Source organism: Ursus maritimus, unplaced genomic scaffold (assembly GCF_017311325.1).
Source record: "Ursus maritimus isolate PB19 unplaced genomic scaffold, ASM1731132v1 scaffold_23, whole genome shotgun sequence".
NCBI lineage: Eukaryota > Metazoa > Chordata > Mammalia > Carnivora > Ursidae > Ursus > Ursus maritimus.
The window spans coordinates 29,377,510-29,397,823 of NW_024424786.1; the positions used below are offsets into that span (position 1 = coordinate 29,377,510).

At 49.9% G+C, this 20,314-nt stretch overlaps 1 protein-coding gene across 2 annotated transcripts; it reads left to right on the forward strand.

The window, feature by feature from the left end:
• Positions 1–8,932: 8,932 nt before the first annotated feature.
• On the forward strand, positions 8,933–17,329 carry SLC35C1 (solute carrier family 35 member C1). 2 transcript variants are annotated; one of them, XM_040638994.1, is made up of 3 exons: positions 8,933–9,556; positions 10,876–11,402; positions 15,050–17,329. In XM_040638994.1, the coding sequence occupies exons 2-3, from the start codon at positions 10,907–10,909 to the stop codon at positions 15,607–15,609; spliced, it is 1,056 nt and encodes a 351-aa protein (XP_040494928.1). In that variant the 5' UTR covers positions 8,933–9,556; positions 10,876–10,906; the 3' UTR covers positions 15,610–17,329. The 2 variants fall into 2 exon arrangements, with proteins under 2 accessions (XP_040494928.1, XP_040494927.1); XM_040638993.1 differs by lacking the exon at positions 8,933–9,556 and having other exon boundaries at positions 10,156–11,402.
• The last annotated feature ends 2,985 nt before the right edge of the window (positions 17,330–20,314 follow it).

Consider the following 20,314-nt stretch of genomic DNA (forward strand, 5'->3'; position numbering starts at 1 on the left):
ATGAAATCTTGCCATTTGCAATGACGTGGATGGAACTAGAGGGTATGATGCTAAGCAAAATAAGTCAATCAGAGAAGGACTGTTATCATATGATCTCACTGATATGTGGAATTTAAGAAACAAAACAGAGGATCATAGGGGAAGAGAGGAAAAAATAAAACAAGATGAAACCAGAGAGGGAGACAAATCATAAGAGACTCTTAATCACAGGAAACAAACTGAGGGTTGCTGGAGGAGGGGTGGGGTGAAGGAATGGAGTAACTGGGTGATGGACGTGGGGAAGGCATGTGATGTAATGAGCACTGGGTGTTATATAAGACTGAGAAATCACAGACTTGTATCTCTGAAATCAATAATACATTATACGTTAGTTAGAAAAAGAAGAAATTGGCAAGCTAATTCTAAAATTTACATGAGAAAGTAAAGGATGTTGGCTAGTCAAGCATTGTTTTAAAAGGAGTCAAAATTGGAGGGTCCATAGTACCTGACTTGAAGATTTAAGATAAAGCTGCAGAAATCACGTTTATATTATTTATTATAAATATATTAAATTATTATTATTTATGGTGAAAGGATAACCCCCTCGAAACTGGAGACAACCCAAAAGTCCATCAACTGGTGACTGTATAATTCAATTATGACACACAGTAAATGGAACAAACTGAGACAAACGACGTGGAGGAATCTTAAAAGCATTATGCTAAGTGGAAGTCAGACAGACACGAGAGGCTATTTACTCTATGATTTCATTCGTATGACATTCTGGAAAAAGCAAAACAATAGGGACAGCGATCAGTTCACTGATGACGAGACGGAACTTTCTGGAATGATAGAACTGTTCTCTACCTTGATTATTGTGGTGGTTACCCAAGTGTATACATTTGTCAAATTCATAGAACCATACACCTAAAATGATACCTTTTCCTGCACGTAACGTCCACCTCCATAAACCCAACTTTAGAGAAATTCGGGATTATCCGCAGGAATTCAACTTTGTGCCATCGGCAGTTATATCACTCTCCCTATTATATGCTGCACATTTGCCACACTAAGCAGTCTCTCGTTTTCGACTGAGCTTCACGAAGAGCAAGAGATTTGTATTTATGAAAGAGGGGGTACCTCCACATTTCTGGCCCCCTTCCTTTTTCCTTCATGGTTTTGGTATTCTTTATCATGTCTGAATGGAAATTAATTTATCACTGATTTTACTGTATTTGCTAGTAGAACTTTTCTTGTAAAATTGAGAGGTGGCAAAACAGCCATTTTGATCTTAATTGATACCACAAACCATGAATAATTCCCAAATCGACTTTTTCCTGAAAGATTAATAGTCTAAGTAGAATTAAATAACTACAAATTAAATACAGTTCCTAGAAGTTACTTTTATGTAATGTTAAAAATGCTATTCTGCCAAACAATTCCATAAAGATTGGAATTATAAAAGATAATTGAAACTCTATTATTCTGCCTACTACTCTTATTTAAATTTGTATAAACATTTACTGGTTCCAAAAGAATAATAGGTTCCTAAAGTTATCTAGCTAACACATTCTCTCTTAACATGCATGTGAGTCTATTTTCCTATCAGTCTATTTTCCTATTGATTTAAATATTTGAAACTTAGCAATTATTTTGCACATAAAATTAACATCTTTCAATTATCATTGGTCATTGTACTATTTCACCCTAGAATCATACATGTGTATGATATCGTACATATATGTGTATTCACCTACTGATTGAAATCGTTTCAATATATAAAGCACAACAGAAGATTTTTCAGTTTGAGTTACTTCTAAAATGCTTACCTATGTTTGAAAATGTTCAGATATTAATAATAAATTCAAATGACCCGCCTTGCTTGTATTCCTGATGTAATTACACTGGTTACCTATGATGTCTGTCTCCTAATGACAGGGACATCAATCGTGCACAGTCTCCCAAGATCTCGGGAACGACACTGAAATAGGCATTCGACTAGTTGACCTTCCAAAGGCTGAAGCCCAGATCCAAGAGGAGGGCTTGGCTGAGTTGGAAGGCTGAAACCAAACTTTGGGGCATGCTGACTTACCATGGTTCTCATCAGCCCTGGGACGTCTCTTACAGGAAGTCAGCAGGGCCGTTGGCTCCCCTAGCACGCCAGAAACCGCTCTACAGCCCGGCAACAAACCTTTATTGAATGCCACCATGTGCTGAGCTCTGTGCTAGGCACCAGAGAGACAGTGGCAAACGAGAGAGTCTGGTCAGAGAGAAGTAACCTGTTACACTGCCGTGTGCAGGATAGACATGGGTGCACCCTGGCCCCAATATATGCCATCAGCATACCAGCACAAGCCTTCCCATAAATCCTATGAAGTGAAGAGTGAGTCCAAAAGAGGGGAAGGGGGAGAGAAAGGGCTCCCACACAAAGACCATTGAGAAGATGTTTGTTAAATAAATTAATTTCAAATTCCAAGGTAGCCACGCCAGCCCACTTCACCACTGCTATGTACCCCCAGCTGGGTTTAGAGCAAAGACCCAGAGAAAGAAGCCAACTTTGACTACATCCGCCTGCTGGCAGCCCTTCTGCAAACACGCCAGTGTTTACACATTCTGGTCTACACTTCCTGCTGCCCTGCCCTTTTCCTTTCTCCACCCTGCTCTTGGAACCCCAGCCCTTGGGGGGAAATGGGGTTATGGAAACTATATTTATTCCCTGGAGCTGGCTGGTCTCTACCCTGACCCCTCCTCTTGGACAGAAGGAAATGCCCACAGTAACACCTAGGGTTCTCGGACTGCAAGCAGCAGATGTGGACTTCAGCCGGTTTATGTAAAAGAGGCGCTGGAAGAGTTCAGGGTTGCTTGCAGAACCGAGGAAAAAGCAGCATGGCGTTGGGAAGGAACAGCAAGCCGGGCAGCTCTGGGGCAGGAAACGGAAGCCGTAGGCAAATTTAGTTCTCGTGGTGGCAGCTGCTGTTTCTGTTCCAGGTTCCATTTCAAATGAAGACAAAATTATCAATGGGTTCATTGGCCTGGCCTATGTCGTGTACCCACACCCCTGTGGCCGGAGGAAAGCAAGCCTATGAACTGATGGCCCCCCCAAAGACTGCAAAAGCGGGGAGGAGGGCGCACTCCTAAAGTGAGACTGGAATGTTCTTGCTCAAAAAGAGAATCAGTATCTCCTTTGTATACTCTCTTTGCCTCTCATCGACAGAGGGAAGCAGCAGGAGTGCCTATCAGGGAGATCTAATCTAACTGGAGGGTCCCCTGTGGAAGTCAGATCTGCACTGACTTCTGAAGGACAAGAAGTTAGCCAGGTTTAGGGGTGAGTGTGGGGGAGTCCTGAGCAATGCGGAACCACAGGAAACAAGGAAGGAAGAGGTCTGTGCAACCTTCCCGATACCCTGTCCCCCGTCCAATCCTGGCCCCTCACAGTGCACACTGATCATTTGCCAGATCCTTCCCTCTTCTGACAACACCTCCTACATGTCTGTTCCAGAGCCACCCTCATACCACCTCCGCTGGGTTGAGGGGTGGAGCTTGCGATGAACGCAGGGCTTAAGCCAGAGGCTGGGTCTACTCAACTGACCACAATGATTAGTCAAGGGTGATTATATGACCTGAGCCAGACCACTTAGAGTAAACCTCAAGGCTTCTGAGAAACAGTGAATTATTTTTTCCCACCAAACTGAAACACTTGAATGTCGGGGGAAATGGGAAATCTCTGTACCTTCTGCTCAATTTTGCTGTGAACCGAAAACTGCTCTTAAAGATAGTCTGTTTAGGGCACTCAGGTGGCTCAGTGGGTTAAGCGTCTCCCTTCGGCTCAGGTCATGATCCCAGGGTCCTGGGATCAAGTCCTGCAGTGGGCTCCCTGCTCAGCGGGGAGTCTGCTTCTCCCTCTCCCTCTGCCTCTCCCCCCAGCTCCTGCTCTCTCTCTCTCTCTTTCTAATAAATAAAATCTTTTGTAAAAATAGTCTATTTGAAAACAAACAGACAAATAACAACAACAAAACTCTGAATGCTATAAGGTTGAGACTGCTTGAAGCCCTTTTGCCATCCCATGGAGCCTGAGCACAAAGCCAATACTTCGAGAAGGGCCCAGACCAGGATCTGTGTGATGACATTTTTTGAGCTGCTGGGTCAAGCTACCACTAAAGCCAGGAATCTCCCTGCACTTTCCAGTGACCTGAGCCAGTAAATTCCATTTGGCTTCCACAAGCTCTCCCCTGCCACTCCATACACCATCTGGGATGAGAATCAGAGCCTTTTACCTTTGAGACCAGGGTCACTCCCTCGGCCCCGGGACCCAGGAGACCAACTGGAAAACCTGGGCTCAGGATGAGCTGAGTTCACGCAACAGGACGAACTTTAGTTCAGCAGTCAAACTCTCCTGGGTACAAATCTGGTTCTCGCCTTCTCCCTGGGTGGCCTTGGGCTAGTGACTCAACATCCCTGGGTCTCAATTTCCTCATCTGTAAAATAGGGGTGCTAATGAGACTGCCCCCACAGCATCACTGCAAGGACTGACATGTTGCATATAGCACATTGGGCCTGAATCCGCCCTCCAACGTGTGTTAGCTGTTAGGAAAACTCAGCCGAGAGGGACTGACAGCGGTACTCGATTCCCACAGATAAACTGCTAAACTGGGCGAGACGGCCAGCCTGCTTGTAGATGACCCGGATGCATATTACAGGGGCTGTAGGGAGTAGCACTTCTGGCTACTCTAGATCTCACAGAAACAAAAAGGCCTGCACAGTCCAAAGCCAGGTGCTTTCCAGAAGGCAGACCCGGAAAAAAAGGTGATGTCTCTGGTAAACGTTTTTTGTTAAAGAGCAGCTAGCTCTTTGCTAATCCTCGGCAGTTTTCCCACTCTTTTCCCATGTGGGGACCTCCTTTTTGCTGACAAGCCCTCATCCCTGGCCATGTACCCCATGCTTTGGGATTTGCCTAGCCTGACATTGGCTCTTCTGCGCCTCATCCTTCTCTGGCAAATGAGCCCTGCCTTCAGAATCCTCCACCCACCGCCAGCTCTGCAGCTTGGCTTCACTCCCTGATTATTGTATCCCCTGCACTGCTGGCTCGGACCCAGTGCCAGCCAATCCCAAGCCTTCCCAGAACCTTACACATGAGTTCCAGCAACAATGAATTGCCCATTAGAGTACTACCGCAATTGGGGCTATGGTTGCCTGCCAAAGACAGAATACTGTGCAGCAATGGCTCGCTCTGATAGGGGTTTATTCATCTCCTACAATGAGGAGTAGGCAGCCAAGGGCTGGGATGACAGCTCATCTCCATGCTTCTGCCCAGCCATCCTTAGCTTTCTTCCTCAGATCTTTTGTCTCATGGTTACAAGATAGCTGCTGCCCATCCAGACCTCAGGTGTGCATTAAAGACCGAGCCTATGGGGCACCTGGGTGGCTCAGTCAGTTAAGCATCTGCCTTTGGCTCAGGTCATGATCTCAGGGTTCTGGGATCAAGCCCCGATGTGGGGCTCTCTGCTCAGCAGAGAGTCAGCTTCTCCCTGTCACTCTCCCCCGTGCTTTCCCTCTCTCTTTCTCGCTCTCAAATAAATAAATAAAATCTTAAAAAAAAAAAAAAAAACAGAACATACAAGAAAAAGAAGCAACAAAGACTGTACTTATATCCAAAAAGTAAAGCTTTCCCAGAAATCCTCACTGGCTACAAGTATGTCGCATGGTCACATCCAGCTATGAGGGAGTCTGAGGAGTAAGTATTCTTAGGGGGAAATGCTGACATACAAATAAAATATGGGTAATGTCTTTAAGGAAAAAGGATAGATTAATATAAGGTAAAATAGGGGTCAGCAAATTACAAGCAATGAATCACATCTGGCCCATGGCCTATCTTTATAAATAAAGTTTTATCAAAACACAGCTGCACCCATTTGTTCATAACACAACAACAGCAGTGTTGAGTAGTTGCTACAGAGACTGTATGGCTCACAGAGTCTAAAACATTTACTTTCTGGTCATTTACGGAAAAAGTTTGCCAACTCCCAGGGTAGACTATTAGTAGTGTCTACCACAAGTAACAGCAAAGGAAAGACGTAATATTTTTTTCTGGAAAGAATATATTATTTTTGAAAGAACATCCCACTCTTCATAAGAAAAATCAGATATGGAGAGAGTCCAGATGTCCATCGACAGAGGAATGGATAACGAAGATGTGGTATGTATATATAATGGAATATTACTCAGCCATCAAAAAGAATGAAATTTAGCCATTTGCAACAACGTGAAGGAAACTAAAGGGTATTGTGCCAAGCAAAATAAGTCAGTCAGAGAAAGCAATTATGATTTCACTCAAATGTGGAATTTAAGAAACAAAACAGATGAACACAGGGGAAGGGAAGGAAAAATAAAATAAGATAAAAACAGGAAGGGAGGCAAACCGCAAAAGACTCTTAACTACAGGGAACAAACAGAGTTGCTGGAGGGGAGGGGAGGTGGGGGGATGGGGAAATTGGGTGATGGGCATTAAGGAGGGCACTTGATACAATGAGCACTGGGTGTTTTATGCGACTGATGACTCACTCAAGTCTAACCCTGAAACCCATAATACACTATATGTTAACTAAATTGAATTTAAATAAATATTTTTTAAGAAAAGAAAAATCAGAACACTTTTGGCTCTGCTTACATTTATTTTACAGCTGAGTATTAATTTTTAATTTTGAATTACATATAAATGAGGAGCCTCATAAACTTCAGGGCTTAGGGACAATAAAGGTTTAAATTGGCCTTGATTTTCAAGCAATTCTTCTGGGGGTCTGACTTCCATCCATTCCACAAACAGGTACTGAGCACCTACTATGGCAGGTGTGTGTCAGGTCCTGGATAAGGACAGGATGGATGAATAGATGGACGGACGGATAGATAGGTAGGTAGATAATAAACTGAGAGAGAGCAAGAGAGAGAGCCAGAGATCATGATAATTATGCCACGCCTTCTCAATTTTGCCTAAAGCATATGTATGTAAGAAGAAGGGAATATAGACCCCAGTGGGTACGTGGCTAAAGGCAAAGCTGCTGTAACAGATTCCTTTATAACTGCATAGGTACATAAAGGACAGAAGTTCATCTCCCTCTCGTTTAGCACTTTCAAGGTAGGCCGTCCATGTCGGCAAGTGTCTCTGCGCCACACAATCAGGGACCCTGGCTCTTTCCATCATACTGCTCGCAGAACAGCTAAGACATTCACCCTGCATGTAGCATGTATTACTTGCTTTTACCATCCGTGAGGTCATATTGTTCACCTCCCCACAAGGGAGGCTGGGAAATGTAGTCTCTGGCTGGGCAACCACGTGACCAGCTACCATCCAATTATTTTGGAAGAATGGGAGAAAGAATTTTGGTAGGCAACTGGTAGTGTCCACCACACAAAGTAGGCTCAGGAGTCCTTGTTGAACTCAAGGGTGAGATAGTTGACACCTGTGTGTTCCCAGAAACTCTCAGGCCTTGCTGGGACAGATCCATTGTCCCCTACACCTGGGAGGTTGGTTCCAGTCACTCTGTCTGGTAGAGATTGCCTTCTGACATCATTAGTGGCTCCCAGCCAAGGCAAGAATAGAACTACACCCATAAGGGGCCCTCCGTCCTGGATTATTACAGCATTCCACCTGCCACGTTGATGACCTTCTGTTCTGCCTCGCACCAAGTTCACACACTGGGTAATTACCCTTGACGAGACCTAAAACCTCACGCTTGATGAATGGTTTAGACAATTACGAATCCTTAAGAAAAATTCGAAAGCAAATCAAAAGTACAAAGTGCACACCTCCCGAGGCCTTAGACCCCCAAGAAACACACCCCTCCCCCCTTTCCCTCATGAGGAACAAAAAGGATTGGAATCTGGGAAACTTGCCTTACTGGCCTATTACAACCTTAATACAGGGGACTGAAGCTAATGGTGGAATTGCAGGTAAAATATAAGGGGAGAGATTGGAGATAGGGATACATTTTGGTCCCCTGGCCTGTGGAGAGCCAAGGCTATGCCCCACATACTCAGCATGGACTGCCCCTGGTCTCTCTCAATGAAGAGCGTCTGACCTATATACAGTATGTGTCTCTTCCCTAGGGGCTCAAAGTGGCAGCACAATCATCAGACAAATTAACTCTGTTAATGTGCCAAGGAGAAGGGCACTTCCAGGAAACCAGGGCCTCTTGCAGACAAGTTTGCCCTGTTTGTCGTTAAATTATTTGTCATAGAGAAACATCAGGCCTAAGAGAGAAGAGCAAAGAGGCATGGATTGTTCTTAACACACTGAAACCCACAGCCTTCAAAGTTTGGTCCTGGAATGAGACTCTCCAAGTAGGATTCTGATGAGCAGTCCCTTTCAGTCCTTCGTCCCCCAAAAGGTAATTTGATCCCAAAAGTGACAAGGTAACCAGGTGGCAATCTCCACCAGGAGGCCAGCCCATAACTAGGAAGCCAGAAGTTCTGTCTCTGGAGGAAGGGGGAGTAGTCCGGGTCCAAGAGAGCAAGGGCCAGATGCCTGATGATGGAAGAGAATAGGCCTGGGGCAGAGCTCACTCTGGGGCTTTTGCACCTGCCTTGGGGCTACTGGCCGGTGCTTATTTCCCTGTAACCCCTCTGGTTCCGCATAGCCCACCAAGGGCTGTGTTAAGCTGGGCCCAGGGTTTATGCAGTTAGCATGCGAGACTTTAAATATACCCCACAGGTGTCATCCTCTTACGGAAATTTTCAAATGTACACAAAAGTAAGATATCAACATTTTGCCTATCTTGTTTTACCTATCTATCCACCTCTTTTTTTTTCTCTCTCTCTTTGGTAAGTATTCTGAGTATTTTAAAGCAAATCTAAGACATCTTACCTGTAAATTAAATGGTACTGATTAAATGGTGTTTGAAATACTACAAGCAGATGGTAGTCCCTACTTTCAACCACACCAGCCAGAGTCATGAGCAAGGAAGTTGGGGCCCCCTGGTATAGTCCTGCCGGCCCCCTCCTTTTTACAACAATGAGAACTCAGAAGTGAGCTCCCCACGTTGGTCCCAGGGCAAGAAGCAGGGAGAAGTCGGCCCTCCAGGCTGCCTGGTGACTGTCGCCCAGGGCTGGTGCCGGACTTCCCAGGCTCGGTTCCTGGAAGAGGGCACAGACCCCTCCGCTCACTTGCGGCCGGAAGCGGTTCCCGCGCGCGCTTCTGGAAGCTCAGGCGGGGCGCGGGGCAGGCGGCTGGCCAGGGATGAAGCCGGGTCCCGGGACGTGCAAGCGGCGGTAATTGGAGTGGGGTATCCCGGGCGGGCCGGGCAGGGGGATTGGGCCTCGGGTGGCCTTGGAAACAGGGGGAGGCTTGCTCCCACAACTGGCGGGATAACCCGGCGCCAAGATCAGGCTGGGGCCCGGGTCGTCCCGCCGCAGCCTCCGGGCCCCACGTGGGGAGCAGGAGGGCGAGGTTGGCTTGGCGCCCACACCCGGGGCTGGGAGCAGGAAGTCGTCCCCAGCGGGCGCGGCCTTAGGCGCGGTGCTGCAGGTGCGGCGCTGCAGGTGCAGCGTTCGGCAGTGCAGGCGGGCGGCCAGTGCATTAGAGGAGGTGAGCGCGGGGTTGCCATCGAGGCCCGGGAACGCCAGCCCTGGGGCCAGAGCTAGCGGCTGGGCCCGGCTTGGGGAAGGGGTTTTTTAGAAGGCGGAGGGAGCTGGGGGTGTGTTGCCTTAAGGCTAGCATATGGCTGTTCTCAAATGGGGCTGGCGGGATCAAGCAGATTACTTGAAGTCTCCTCAAGGGCGTGCCACTGGCGGGGGGTGGGGGGGGGCTCGGTCTCAGGCTGGGAAGAGCGATGGAGGAAGTGAAAGTGGGGAAAAGGAAAGGAATGCGACAAGGGAGAGTGAGCTGGGGCTGGTAGAGGGTCTCTAGATGCCCAGGGATGAGAGGTGCTGCCGAGGCGATGGGGGTGCGGTCGTACCCAGGATGGGGGAGGGGGCGGTAGACCTGCAAGTGAGGGGAGCGGTGGAGGGAGAGTTAGCTTCTGGTGAAGACTGAGCTAGGGTGGGGGGAGGGCTTTCAGGAAGGGGGCCGAGGCTCAAGCACCTATAGGAACCTTCCGCGGAGGCCGATCGCCCCCCACCATCCCCGAGCGGGGAGCGCACAGGAGCGGAGAGGCGGTTAGGGGTCCAGACGCCAGCCTGACTCTGAAGGCTGTTTCTATCGGGCTGTGGCTTTAAGGGTGACGCCGGGCGTGCGGGCCCTTTAAGGAGGGGTCGGGGGCGTGTCAGGAAATGAGTCCTGGGCCCGCCTCGCGGGGGAGCGCGGCCTCGGATGTCCGGAGGTTCCCGGGCTGAACCGGAGCTGGGGCTCCGGAGGGCAGAGCGCTGCGGGCTTGGGCCGGCTCGGCCTCCTCCAGCGTCCTTCGGACCCCGCCCTGAAAACCTCTGACCTTCCCTGCACCCCTCTTTGCAAACGCCCCCGCACGCCCTCCCTCCATTCAGCTTCCTGCATGCCTCCTCTTTCTCTCTGCGGACTCCCTTGCCTCCCCCTCTCTTCCCCACGCTGTCCTCCGCCCTTCTCCAGCACCTTCGCCCTGCCTTCCTCCCCCTCCCCCTTCTTCCTTCCCTCTCCCTTCCCTTTTTCCTGAGATCTATCCCTACCAGGCACCAACCCCTTCTCCCCTGACAGGTCTTGCGTCTAACCTTAGCCTCTTCCTCACTCCTCCCCGTGTCTTGTCTCATGAGCTCCCTCAGAGTGGGAGCAGGTTGTGGGGCTCCCCCAAAACAGAACCTCTGGGTGGGGAGGCCTCTAGGCCACCCCCCATGTGACAGTTGAGGGCTTCGGCTTGCAGGAGGCAGACAGGAGAGACTGCCCTGTACTCCGGTTCTGGCTGTAGGGTGACCCAGTTCCTCTGCTACCATGAACAGGGCCCCTCTGAAGCGGTCCCGGATCCTGCACATGGCACTGATGGGGGCTTCCGACCCCTCGGGAGAGGCAGAGGCCAGCAAGGAGAAGCCCTTCCTGCTCCGGGCTCTGCAGATCACACTGGTGGTGTCACTCTACTGGGTCACCTCCATCTCCATGGTGTTCCTCAACAAGTACCTGCTGGACAGCCCCTCCCTACAGCTCGACACCCCCATCTTCGTCACCTTCTACCAGTGCCTGGTGACCACGCTGCTGTGCAAGAGCCTCAGCACCCTGGCCGCGCTCTGCCCTGGTGCCATGGACTTTCCCTCCCTGCGCTTGGACCTGCGGGTGGCCCGCAGCGTCCTGCCCCTGTCCGTGGTCTTCATCGGCATGATCACCTTCAACAACCTCTGCCTGAAGTACGTCGGGGTGGCCTTCTACAATGTGGGCCGCTCCCTCACCACCGTCTTCAACGTGCTGCTCTCCTACTTGCTGCTCAAACAGACCACCTCCTTCTATGCCTTGCTCACCTGCGGGGTCATCATCGGTGAGTGGCCAGCCGAGGCCACGGGGCGTGGGGGCATGGGGGCCAAAACGCCAAAGAGCAAGCCTGCCAAGCATCTTGAGACTTTACCTGTCCCGGTTCCCTTGCCCAAAGTCCTGTGAGGAAGAGCCTGGGGCCCAGAGAGAATAAGCTTCCTGAGGTCGCCCAGCAAATTAGGGGCCCAGCCAGGGCCCCTCATAACAAAATGAGATTATAATCTACATCTCACAGAGGAAAAAAACCAAGGTAGAGAGACATCTAGTGATTCGTTGACCATCACACAGCTCATAAGTGGCAGGGCTGGGATCTGATCTCCAGCAGTCTGGCTCCCTATGCTTGACCACTGTATTGCTTCTCAAGAATTCAAGTGCCCTGACTCCCCATCCAGCGCTATTTCCAGAAGAGAACACATCTTGTAATAAATATACCATCACCCTCCGACCTTGCAGGCTCATAGGAATGGCTAAGAGAGTGGAGAGAAATAAGCTTTGAGAGGTCTTAGCTGTCTTTCCACACTTGACCCTGAGAAAGTAAGAATTATCGATGGGGACACTGGGCGGATCATCGACACGTAGTCCCTCCTTTGTTCCCCAGAGGTCCCCTGAGTGGTAGCATCACCGTCACCAACTCCAGACAGACAAGGAAACTGAAGCTCAGAGAGGTTAAGTTACTTGCCCAGGGCCACACAGCTAGGAAGTAGCCAGGCGGGGGTACAAACCCAGACTGGCCAGACTCCCAGGCCTGTGCTTTTAACCCCTCTCCCTGTTCTTGTGCCCTCGAGATCGTAGCTGCACTAGCCAGTACCTTAGCCACTGGCCACATGTGTCTATTTCTGTTTAAATTCATTTGAATTCAGTGACATATTTAAAATTCAGTTCTTCGGTTGCAGGTGTTATAACCTGATTCTGTAGCCACATTTCAAGTGCTCGGTAGCCACATGGGGCCAGGGGCTACGGTACCGGACGGCACACGTGGTAGAACATTTCCATCATCACAGAACGGTTTTTTGCAGCGCTCTGGGTAAGGGAGCACCCACTTCCCTCAGAATCCTCCCAGGGCTCTGTCATCCAGGAATGTGGTCTTTCTTCAAACCTGTTTTTCCTCGTGCCTTAAAGTTCATGTTGATTGACCTACATATGCTTCGCTGGTGTCTCAGAGTCCCAGGCGAGGCACACGGGTGGCAGGGGACGGGCCCCTCCTCTGCCACCTGTCCTAGAAAATGTCACCCTCATCGAGCAATTGCTGGATCTCAGACTCCTCAGTCAAGCCCCAAGATGGGAGAGGGGAGAAGGCTGAGGTTAGAGCAGAAGGAGCTGCTGAGACCCCTGGCAGATTTTCAGCTGCCTCCCCCACCCCCCCATCCCTCCAGAGCTGATGCAGAGTCCCAGGCCTCAATAAGCCAAATGCCCCAGGAATCTTCACTTGAGCCCTGAAGACCAGCAGGAGGTGGGGGGGAGGGGGAGGAGAGGGAACCTGGAGTTGGAGGGGGGATAGAATTTGCATACAGAAAGGTGAAGTCATAGGGAAACTAGGCCAGGTCCTAAAAGTAATCAAAGTAGCTGATGGTGTGATAGCTCCTGAGAAAGGGCATTCGCTGGCTGGACCGATGGGGCTGGGCCGGCCCTAGGCAGCTGGTGCTCCCTGCCGGCCCCAAACCCAGCCCCCTCTTGGCTGGGCTTCCCCTTAAGATGGGTCTCCAGTGATTATTCCTGGGCCCCTGCTCCTTTTATAGTACCTTTCAGAGCTCCTTCGGGGTGTGAGCCCCTCTAGGATGCGGAACCTCATGGTGGGTTTCCCTTCTGGGCTTGGAAATAACGAGCAGGAGGACGGAGGGTGCTCTGGCCGACCCTCCACACCCCCGGAGCAGGTGTACAGATAAATGTTTGCCAAGGATCTGCCAAGGAAGAGAATACCCCGCGTGAGTGCCTGCATTGTTGCAGGCACCTTGCCTCCTTCAACCCTCAAGGCCAGCTCCGGAACAACCTCCATGCCTGTGGTCACTCAGTCAGTCAGCAAACACTAACTGATGGCCAGGCACATGCCGGAGACCATGCCAAACTTTGGGGATACGAATCTGGCAAAGGTGGATGGGGTGCCTGTTCACCGTGGTGATGCCTGGCAGTGAGTTCTGCTGTGGGGGTGAGACTGCGATTGGGGCGTAGAAGAGAACCTGGTGGGGGTGGAGAGGAGGACAGGGTTGGAAATGGGGTAATCCACGCAGGCATTCTGGAGGAAGTACTAGATGGGTATAAGGAAGAGGTGAGGAGAGAATGTTCTAGACAGAAAAAAGTACCTGTGTGTTTCTTCCTGTTTGGGCCACAGCAGGACTCTCCAGACAGGAGGCTGGCTGCCCAAGTTAAGTGAGTCTGGAAGGTTTCCTGAGGGTAGTAGGCAAGGAAGGGCCTTAAGCCAGGACAGGACTTAAGCAGATCTCTCTGGGCTTGAGGAAGATCATTCTGGTTGCAAGGTGGGAATTAGTTTGGTTGGAGTGAGGGGGTCAAGAAAGTAACCCAGGTCTCTACAGATGAAAGAAATGGGAGCTCAGAAAAGTTTAGCCAGCTTTCCTCAGGCCACCCAGCCTCTCAATGGCAGAACCCAATTAGAGCCCGAATCTCTCTGACATCAAAACTTTTCATACTTCCCCTCCCACCATGTTACCGGGGTACAACATGTGTAAGGTTCAGCCCCTGCCTCCCCAGCAGGTGGGGTCTCACTAAAGAGATGGTATCGTCGTCCCCAAGGACAGGTGTCTAACAGCCTAGGGCAGGCAAGGGGTCTTGCAGGGAAGCCCAGGCAGCAAGAGGCCAAGGGGAGGTCTGGGGGCCGGGGGTATCAAGAAAGACTTATTCACTGGAGAGGCTGGCTTTGACCTTGAAGCATGCGTAGAATCTCCCAGAAAGGAGGAGCGGGGTGTTTCTGGTGCAGGACAGGAACAAGGACACTGCGTCCCAGCATGAGCAGCAGGGAGGTGAGAGAGACGACTTGGGACAATCGGGGGACAGAGACAGGCAAGGGTGCGGGAAGCCCAGTGTGCCAGGCAGAAGAGTGGAGTCTTGATGGTGGGCAGTGGGGAGCCATGGAGGCTCTGTGTGCAGGAGGTGGTGACACAGACAAGAGTGTCTGAAAGAGTGGACTGTCCCCAAAAACCTCAGGCCACAAGTGATTCTAGCTCATTATAGGCTCCCATTTTACAGACAAGGAAGCCAAGGCTCTGAGATCTTAAGTCACTTGCCCAAAGTCACCTTAGCCACGAAGCGCTCAGCCCTTTGGAGCTCATTTCCAGCATAACTTTGCAGATGCCTGAGGCCAGCACCGTTGCAGGTTATGGGTTCTCAGAGCACACTGCACTGTTTTATGGCCCTCATTACAATTGTAATTAAAGAAATAATTGGGAAATGAATCGTTTTAATGTCTTCCTCCTCTGCTAGAATGTAAGCTCCCGAGAAAGCGTCCGTGTCCTGGGCCACTTCCCAGCCCTTGTCTGGTGCTTTGCCTGGAACAGAGCGTTTGGACTTATCTATTGCAGAGAGGGCAGGGAGGGATGGGAGGGTGAAGACTGCATTACAGTCTGTGAACTCGGGTGGCAAAATTCTCTGTCCTTCTTCCTCCCCGGCCTCATCCCCCTTGCCCCTCCCCTCTCCCCCCTGCAGGAGGCTTCTGGCTTGGTGTGGACCAGGAGGGGGCAGAGGGTACCCTGTCTTGGACGGGCACCCTCTTCGGCGTGCTCGCCAGCCTCTGTGTCTCGCTCAACGCCATCTACACCAAGAAGGTGCTCCCGGCAGTGGACGGCAGCATCTGGCGCCTGACCTTCTACAATAATGTCAACGCCTGTGTCCTCTTCCTGCCCCTGCTCCTGCTGCTGGGGGAGCTGCAGGCCCTCCGTGACTTTGCCCAGCTGGGCAGCGCCCACTTCTGGGGTATGATGACGCTGGGCGGCCTGTTCGGCTTCGCCATCGGCTACGTGACAGGTCTACAGATCAAGTTCACCAGCCCCCTGACCCACAACGTGTCGGGCACAGCGAAAGCCTGTGCCCAGACGGTGCTGGCGGTGCTCTACTACGAGGAGACCAAGAGCTTCCTCTGGTGGACAAGCAACATGATGGTGCTGGGGGGCTCCTCGGCCTACACCTGGGTCCGGGGCTGGGAGATGAAGAAGATTCAGGAGGAGCCCAGCCCCAAAGAGGAGGAGAAGAGCAGCATGGGCGTGTGAGCTCCTCCAGGGACCCGGGGATGGCCCGGTCAGGGAGAAGGCCTGGGGTAGGGCCGGAATAGCCATGAAGACATCTCTCTGGACCCTGAGAAGGTGATCTGGAGGGGGTATTGTTTACAAACCTGATCACAGTCTGGTGGTTGAAATGGAACCAGTATTGTCCAGTGATGTCAGAAAGTTGCCAAACCTATCTCAACCCCCTGTCCTGTTTCTGGGTTTTGTGCTCCCCTAGGGAGGAGGGACCCCACGGAAACAGCCAGTTAGGTTCTCTGGAAGAGCACTCGCTTTCAGGGAGGCAGCACCCCTTCCTGTCCCCCTTCCAGGGCCTTCTACCTCCACATGACCTTTGGAGTTGGGGACAGGCCACGACCTTTAAGAGACAGCAGTAAGTCTTCACTCATACTCAGGGGAGATGGTGGTGCGACCCCACCAGAGGCCAACTGAAGGGAATTGGGGAACTTCACATCTCTGGGTCCCAGGACAGGCAGCGAAGCTTGGACCCCACAAATCAGCCTTCTTCTAGAGGAAAGTGTGGGTGGGGCTGAAGGAGGAAACAGACAAGTGTTCCCTCTTCTCTGCATCCAGCCCAGCAGGCCCCATGGAAGGGCACAGAGGATCATTTGTCCCCGACCCTGGCCCTGGCCCCCCCAGGGACTGCTGGGAATTGGCCTGGGAATGGGGTACCTCATGGGAAGGCACCCTTTTCCCACCATCTGCACCTTATGTTCCCAGCTTTCGAACACAGGGGAGCCACACAGGGTCATTAACACCCACCCCAATCCCTGACACTAAGAAGTGTCATTCGTCCCTCCTGAGGAGCACCTGGCCCAGGTAAGACCTAGAGGTGGAGCCAGGTAGCCCTCCCAGCTCTGCCTTCTCAGAGCTGCATCCCCAAGGGGGCTGATGGAGCATGGGTCCTGGCTCCGAGCCTCCCACCTCGTGGTGCTGCGCCATCCCCAGATCCTGCTGCCTGCGCAGGTGTCCAGACCTGGCTCTGACGAAGGTGATACATGAACACTTGTGTTTCTTCCCTGAGGTTAGGGCTGAAAGACGCTTCTCCTCCCCCCACCCCTGCCCCGGGGCCTCAGGACAGCCTTCACAACTCTGTTGCACATTCCGTTCCATCTCCTTGGGGTAATTCCCTAATGTTTTTAGGCCCCACAGGGAAAGGTTGGGGAGGGTGGTCTTCTAATTCACGGTGATTTCTAAGCAAGTGAGTAGGGCCTCATGCCCTGAATGGAGTGTGGATTTCATGAAAAGTGGGAGTAAGACACTATCACGTAAACCCTGACAGTTGGGGTTCTTTTCTTTTCTGCAAAGCAAGTGCCTGACTTAGCTCCGATGGCTGAAGCATCCACGTCAGAGATCATCAGAGATTGCCAGCCACAGAACGGGACAAAGAGCCAGGCTGCCTCCCCCATCAGAGGCCCCTTTGTTTTCAAGATCTTGGTTGATTTCAGTAACTGATCATTTGGGCCACTTGTTTGTTTGGTTTTTTTCTCTTCCTACACTTTAAATTTCCACTCTTATATTTTGAATTCACCAATAAAGAGTGAGCCCGCAAAACCCTCGACCCCAATAAAAGTAGAACAGCCTGTTTGTGCTCTCTCATACTCTCTCCGTCTCCCCCCCACACATGCCCCCCACATCACTGTGTGGCCCAGGCGTGCCGTGTAGTTTCCAGATCCTGTGAGTAATAAACCTTTATTTTTTCAAAGTTTCTTGATGGTTATTGCTGAAGGGTGTCTTGCAATCATAGCAACCACAGGGGCTGGTCCCAAACAACATTGCTTGCTGACAGGCTGAGATCAACACAAAATGATCAGTAGAGTCGGCAGGATTGCATGATCGCCCTTGCAATTCACCAGGGGGAATGCCCTTGTTACCTGTGACCTGCTTACCGACCCCCCAAGTCAGGTGGGTGACACCATCTGGAAAAGGAACGAGGCTTGCTGGGGTCTGTCACACCATGGCTGGCTGTCGCATACTGCCTCTGCAGCATGTTGCCTGAGGTAGCCCCATCTGAAAGTTCACAGCTGCCATGATTATCCAATGATCTCCCCAGAGCAGCACGATCAAGGCCATACGGCCTAATGAGACAATTAGACCACTAATTACAAAGGCTGTAACTGACTATTAATGTGCATAAGGGTCTTATAGACTCAAGGCCAAGGAGAGCTAAGGAGGGTGGGTTAGATAGCAAGGCTATCGTCACTACCCAAAAAAATAAAAAATAATGGACCTATAAATGTCCTCAGCATATGGTTCCAATGCCTCCTAAGAGCCCTGAGGAGGAACACCAGCTCCTTGACAAATGCAGACCCTTGTGGGTGCTACATGTCATTCTAGGCGTTATTCGGTGCCATGCATACCAACAAGCCAAGACTCTGCAATGGGGCTCCAGAGGCCTGGGGGGTTTTCCGAAAGACCCGGTGTATATTGTGCTAGTGGAGGCAGATCCTAATCCTGGAGAAGTCTCTTGGGACACCCTGGAAAGGAGTGGCCATCTACGAAGAGGGTTCACTGTAACATCATCCAAAATTTTCCAGTAACAAGTAAGGTTAAAATTATAGGATAAAAGAAGAAGCAGAGGGCGCCTGAGGGGCTCAGTCAGTTAAGTGTCTGCCTTGGGCTCAGGTCATGATCCCGGGGTCCTGGGATCGAGTCCTGCATCAGGCTCTCTGCTCAGCGGGGAGTCTGCTTCTCCCTCTACCCCTCCCCCCTGCTCATGATCTCTCTCTTGCACGCACGTGTGCTCTCTCGCAAATAAATAAATAAAATCTTAAAAAATAATAATAAGCAGAAACTGAGATCAAAAACTATACCTGAACTGAAATTCAAACCTCCAGTAAAGATTTTATGCACAAGAAGAGAGGGGAACTGATCAGCTACTGTGGGTTTTCTTGTTCGTTTGGAATAGTCTCTGAGTTGTTATAGCTGCCAAAAGGTGTCAGCTGGCTGATATCTCTAAAAACCCCCAAATCCATAACTTTCTTAAAGATCCATCTTAGCCATATGCTTCAAAGAGACCCCACAATCCTGAGCCCCATCAGCTTTCCCCTGAACTGGACAGACCTAAAAGCACGCCTCTCGAGGCATCCCTGCCACCAAAGGGAAAGTTGGCAGGGTTATCAGGGCCTCCAGTGAGGAGGAAGAGGGAAATGGGAAAGCATAGGCCCCTAAAGCTACCCATATTTGTACCAGGGCCCTCCTTCTCACTGGGATGGTGATTGCCTGGCTCCGTGCTCAACCCTTCTATCACAGTGACCACTGCTAAGCTTCACAGTGAGTGGAAAACCTCAAGATGAAGCCCATCTCCTGCTCCACGAAATTGACATGATCTAATGGGTTTATCAATTCCATGACCACAGTGACCCAAATGACCTCCTCTTCCATTTCCAACTCTAAAGAGGTCCCATTTGACCTTAAGTCCGGAGAAGTATTTTTACAGGGCACTGCCCTAATGACAAGGCAACACTACCCCATTTTACTGAGACAGGGGTCACCATCCAAAGGTACTAAATCTCCTGGAAGAAAACTGAACCTCCTCTCTCTGTTCCTTGAAGATGTAAATTTTACCAGATTGGCATGTAAATACCCTAGGAGATAATTAGAGATTACATCTCAAAGACAAACATAAATCTAAAATGTCCTCTCCACAAGTATTAGTAAAAAGCTGTAACCATCTGGGGCGTCTGGGTGGCTCAGTCAGTAAAGAGCCTGACTCTTGATTTCGGCTCAGGTCATGATCTCATGGTCATGAGACTGAGCCTCGCTAGACGTGAAGTCTGCTTAAGATCCTCTCTCTCCCTCTCCTCTGCCCCTTCCCCCCCATAAAAAGAAAAGAAAAAAAAAAGCTTTCAGCCATCTGAGCAGGTGAATTTCTCAGACTACAACTGCCAAACAAAATTTGGATACAACTGATCTTTTATAAATTCGCAAGTTTGCATTATCATACCCATCTCATGGCTAAACATTTAAAACAAAAGCTGTGAGTTCTCTGTGTCTGTCTGTACGTTTGCGTGTGTCTGTATCTCATGTGTGTGTCTATAACACATGTATGTTGTAAATGTGAAATATATTCCTACCTCTGTATAGTTTTACTAAAATTTATTTGTAAAGAGCTCTATTCAATTGGCTAAAAAACAAGTGCATTTGTAAGTTAAGGATTCTGAAAACTCTCAGAAATATAAGAGAAATTAACCCAAATGTTTTTCAAGTTCTTGTGACCTAGGATAATATTTTGTAAATAAAAGCTAGTTCAGGGTTTGGTTTTTTCAATTTTTTTAATTTAATTTAAACAGGTATGTCTTTAGAGAGATCAGCATTTGGGCTCCACTTTAAAAAAACTACATTTAGAGGGATCAGCATTAAAGATAATAATTTTATTCTAACTAGGTTTACTAAAGATTAAATGAGTTCACGTTCTCTCTGTTGCAAAATGTGTCAGCAAGAAAAGTTAGCTTAGGGTGATGTCTGATTTTGTTTAGTGTCTACCGAAGTTTTTGCGGGTCATCTAAACATAATTTTGGGAGAAAAAGATTTTGAGAGGTGTAAGTGGGATGTGAGTGTTTAGGTGAACTTTCCAGCATCCCATCCAGCAGGGAGAGAGGAACTCGGAGGAGTTGTACAAAGTGGAAAGTTGATCTAGATGGACGGTGGGGGCAAGAGAGTTATTAGCAAAGGAAAAGGATTATTCCAGAGG

Bases quoted from the DNA above. Each gene is read 5' to 3' on its own strand.
- SLC35C1 (XM_040638993.1), top strand. From the start codon at position 10,868: ATGAACAGGGCCCCTCTGAAGCGGTCCCGGATCCTGCACATGGCACTG. The intron at 11,403-15,049 runs GTGAGTGGCCAG...TCCCCCCTGCAG, and splicing joins CACCTGCGGGGTCATCATCG to GAGGCTTCTGGCTTGGTGTG.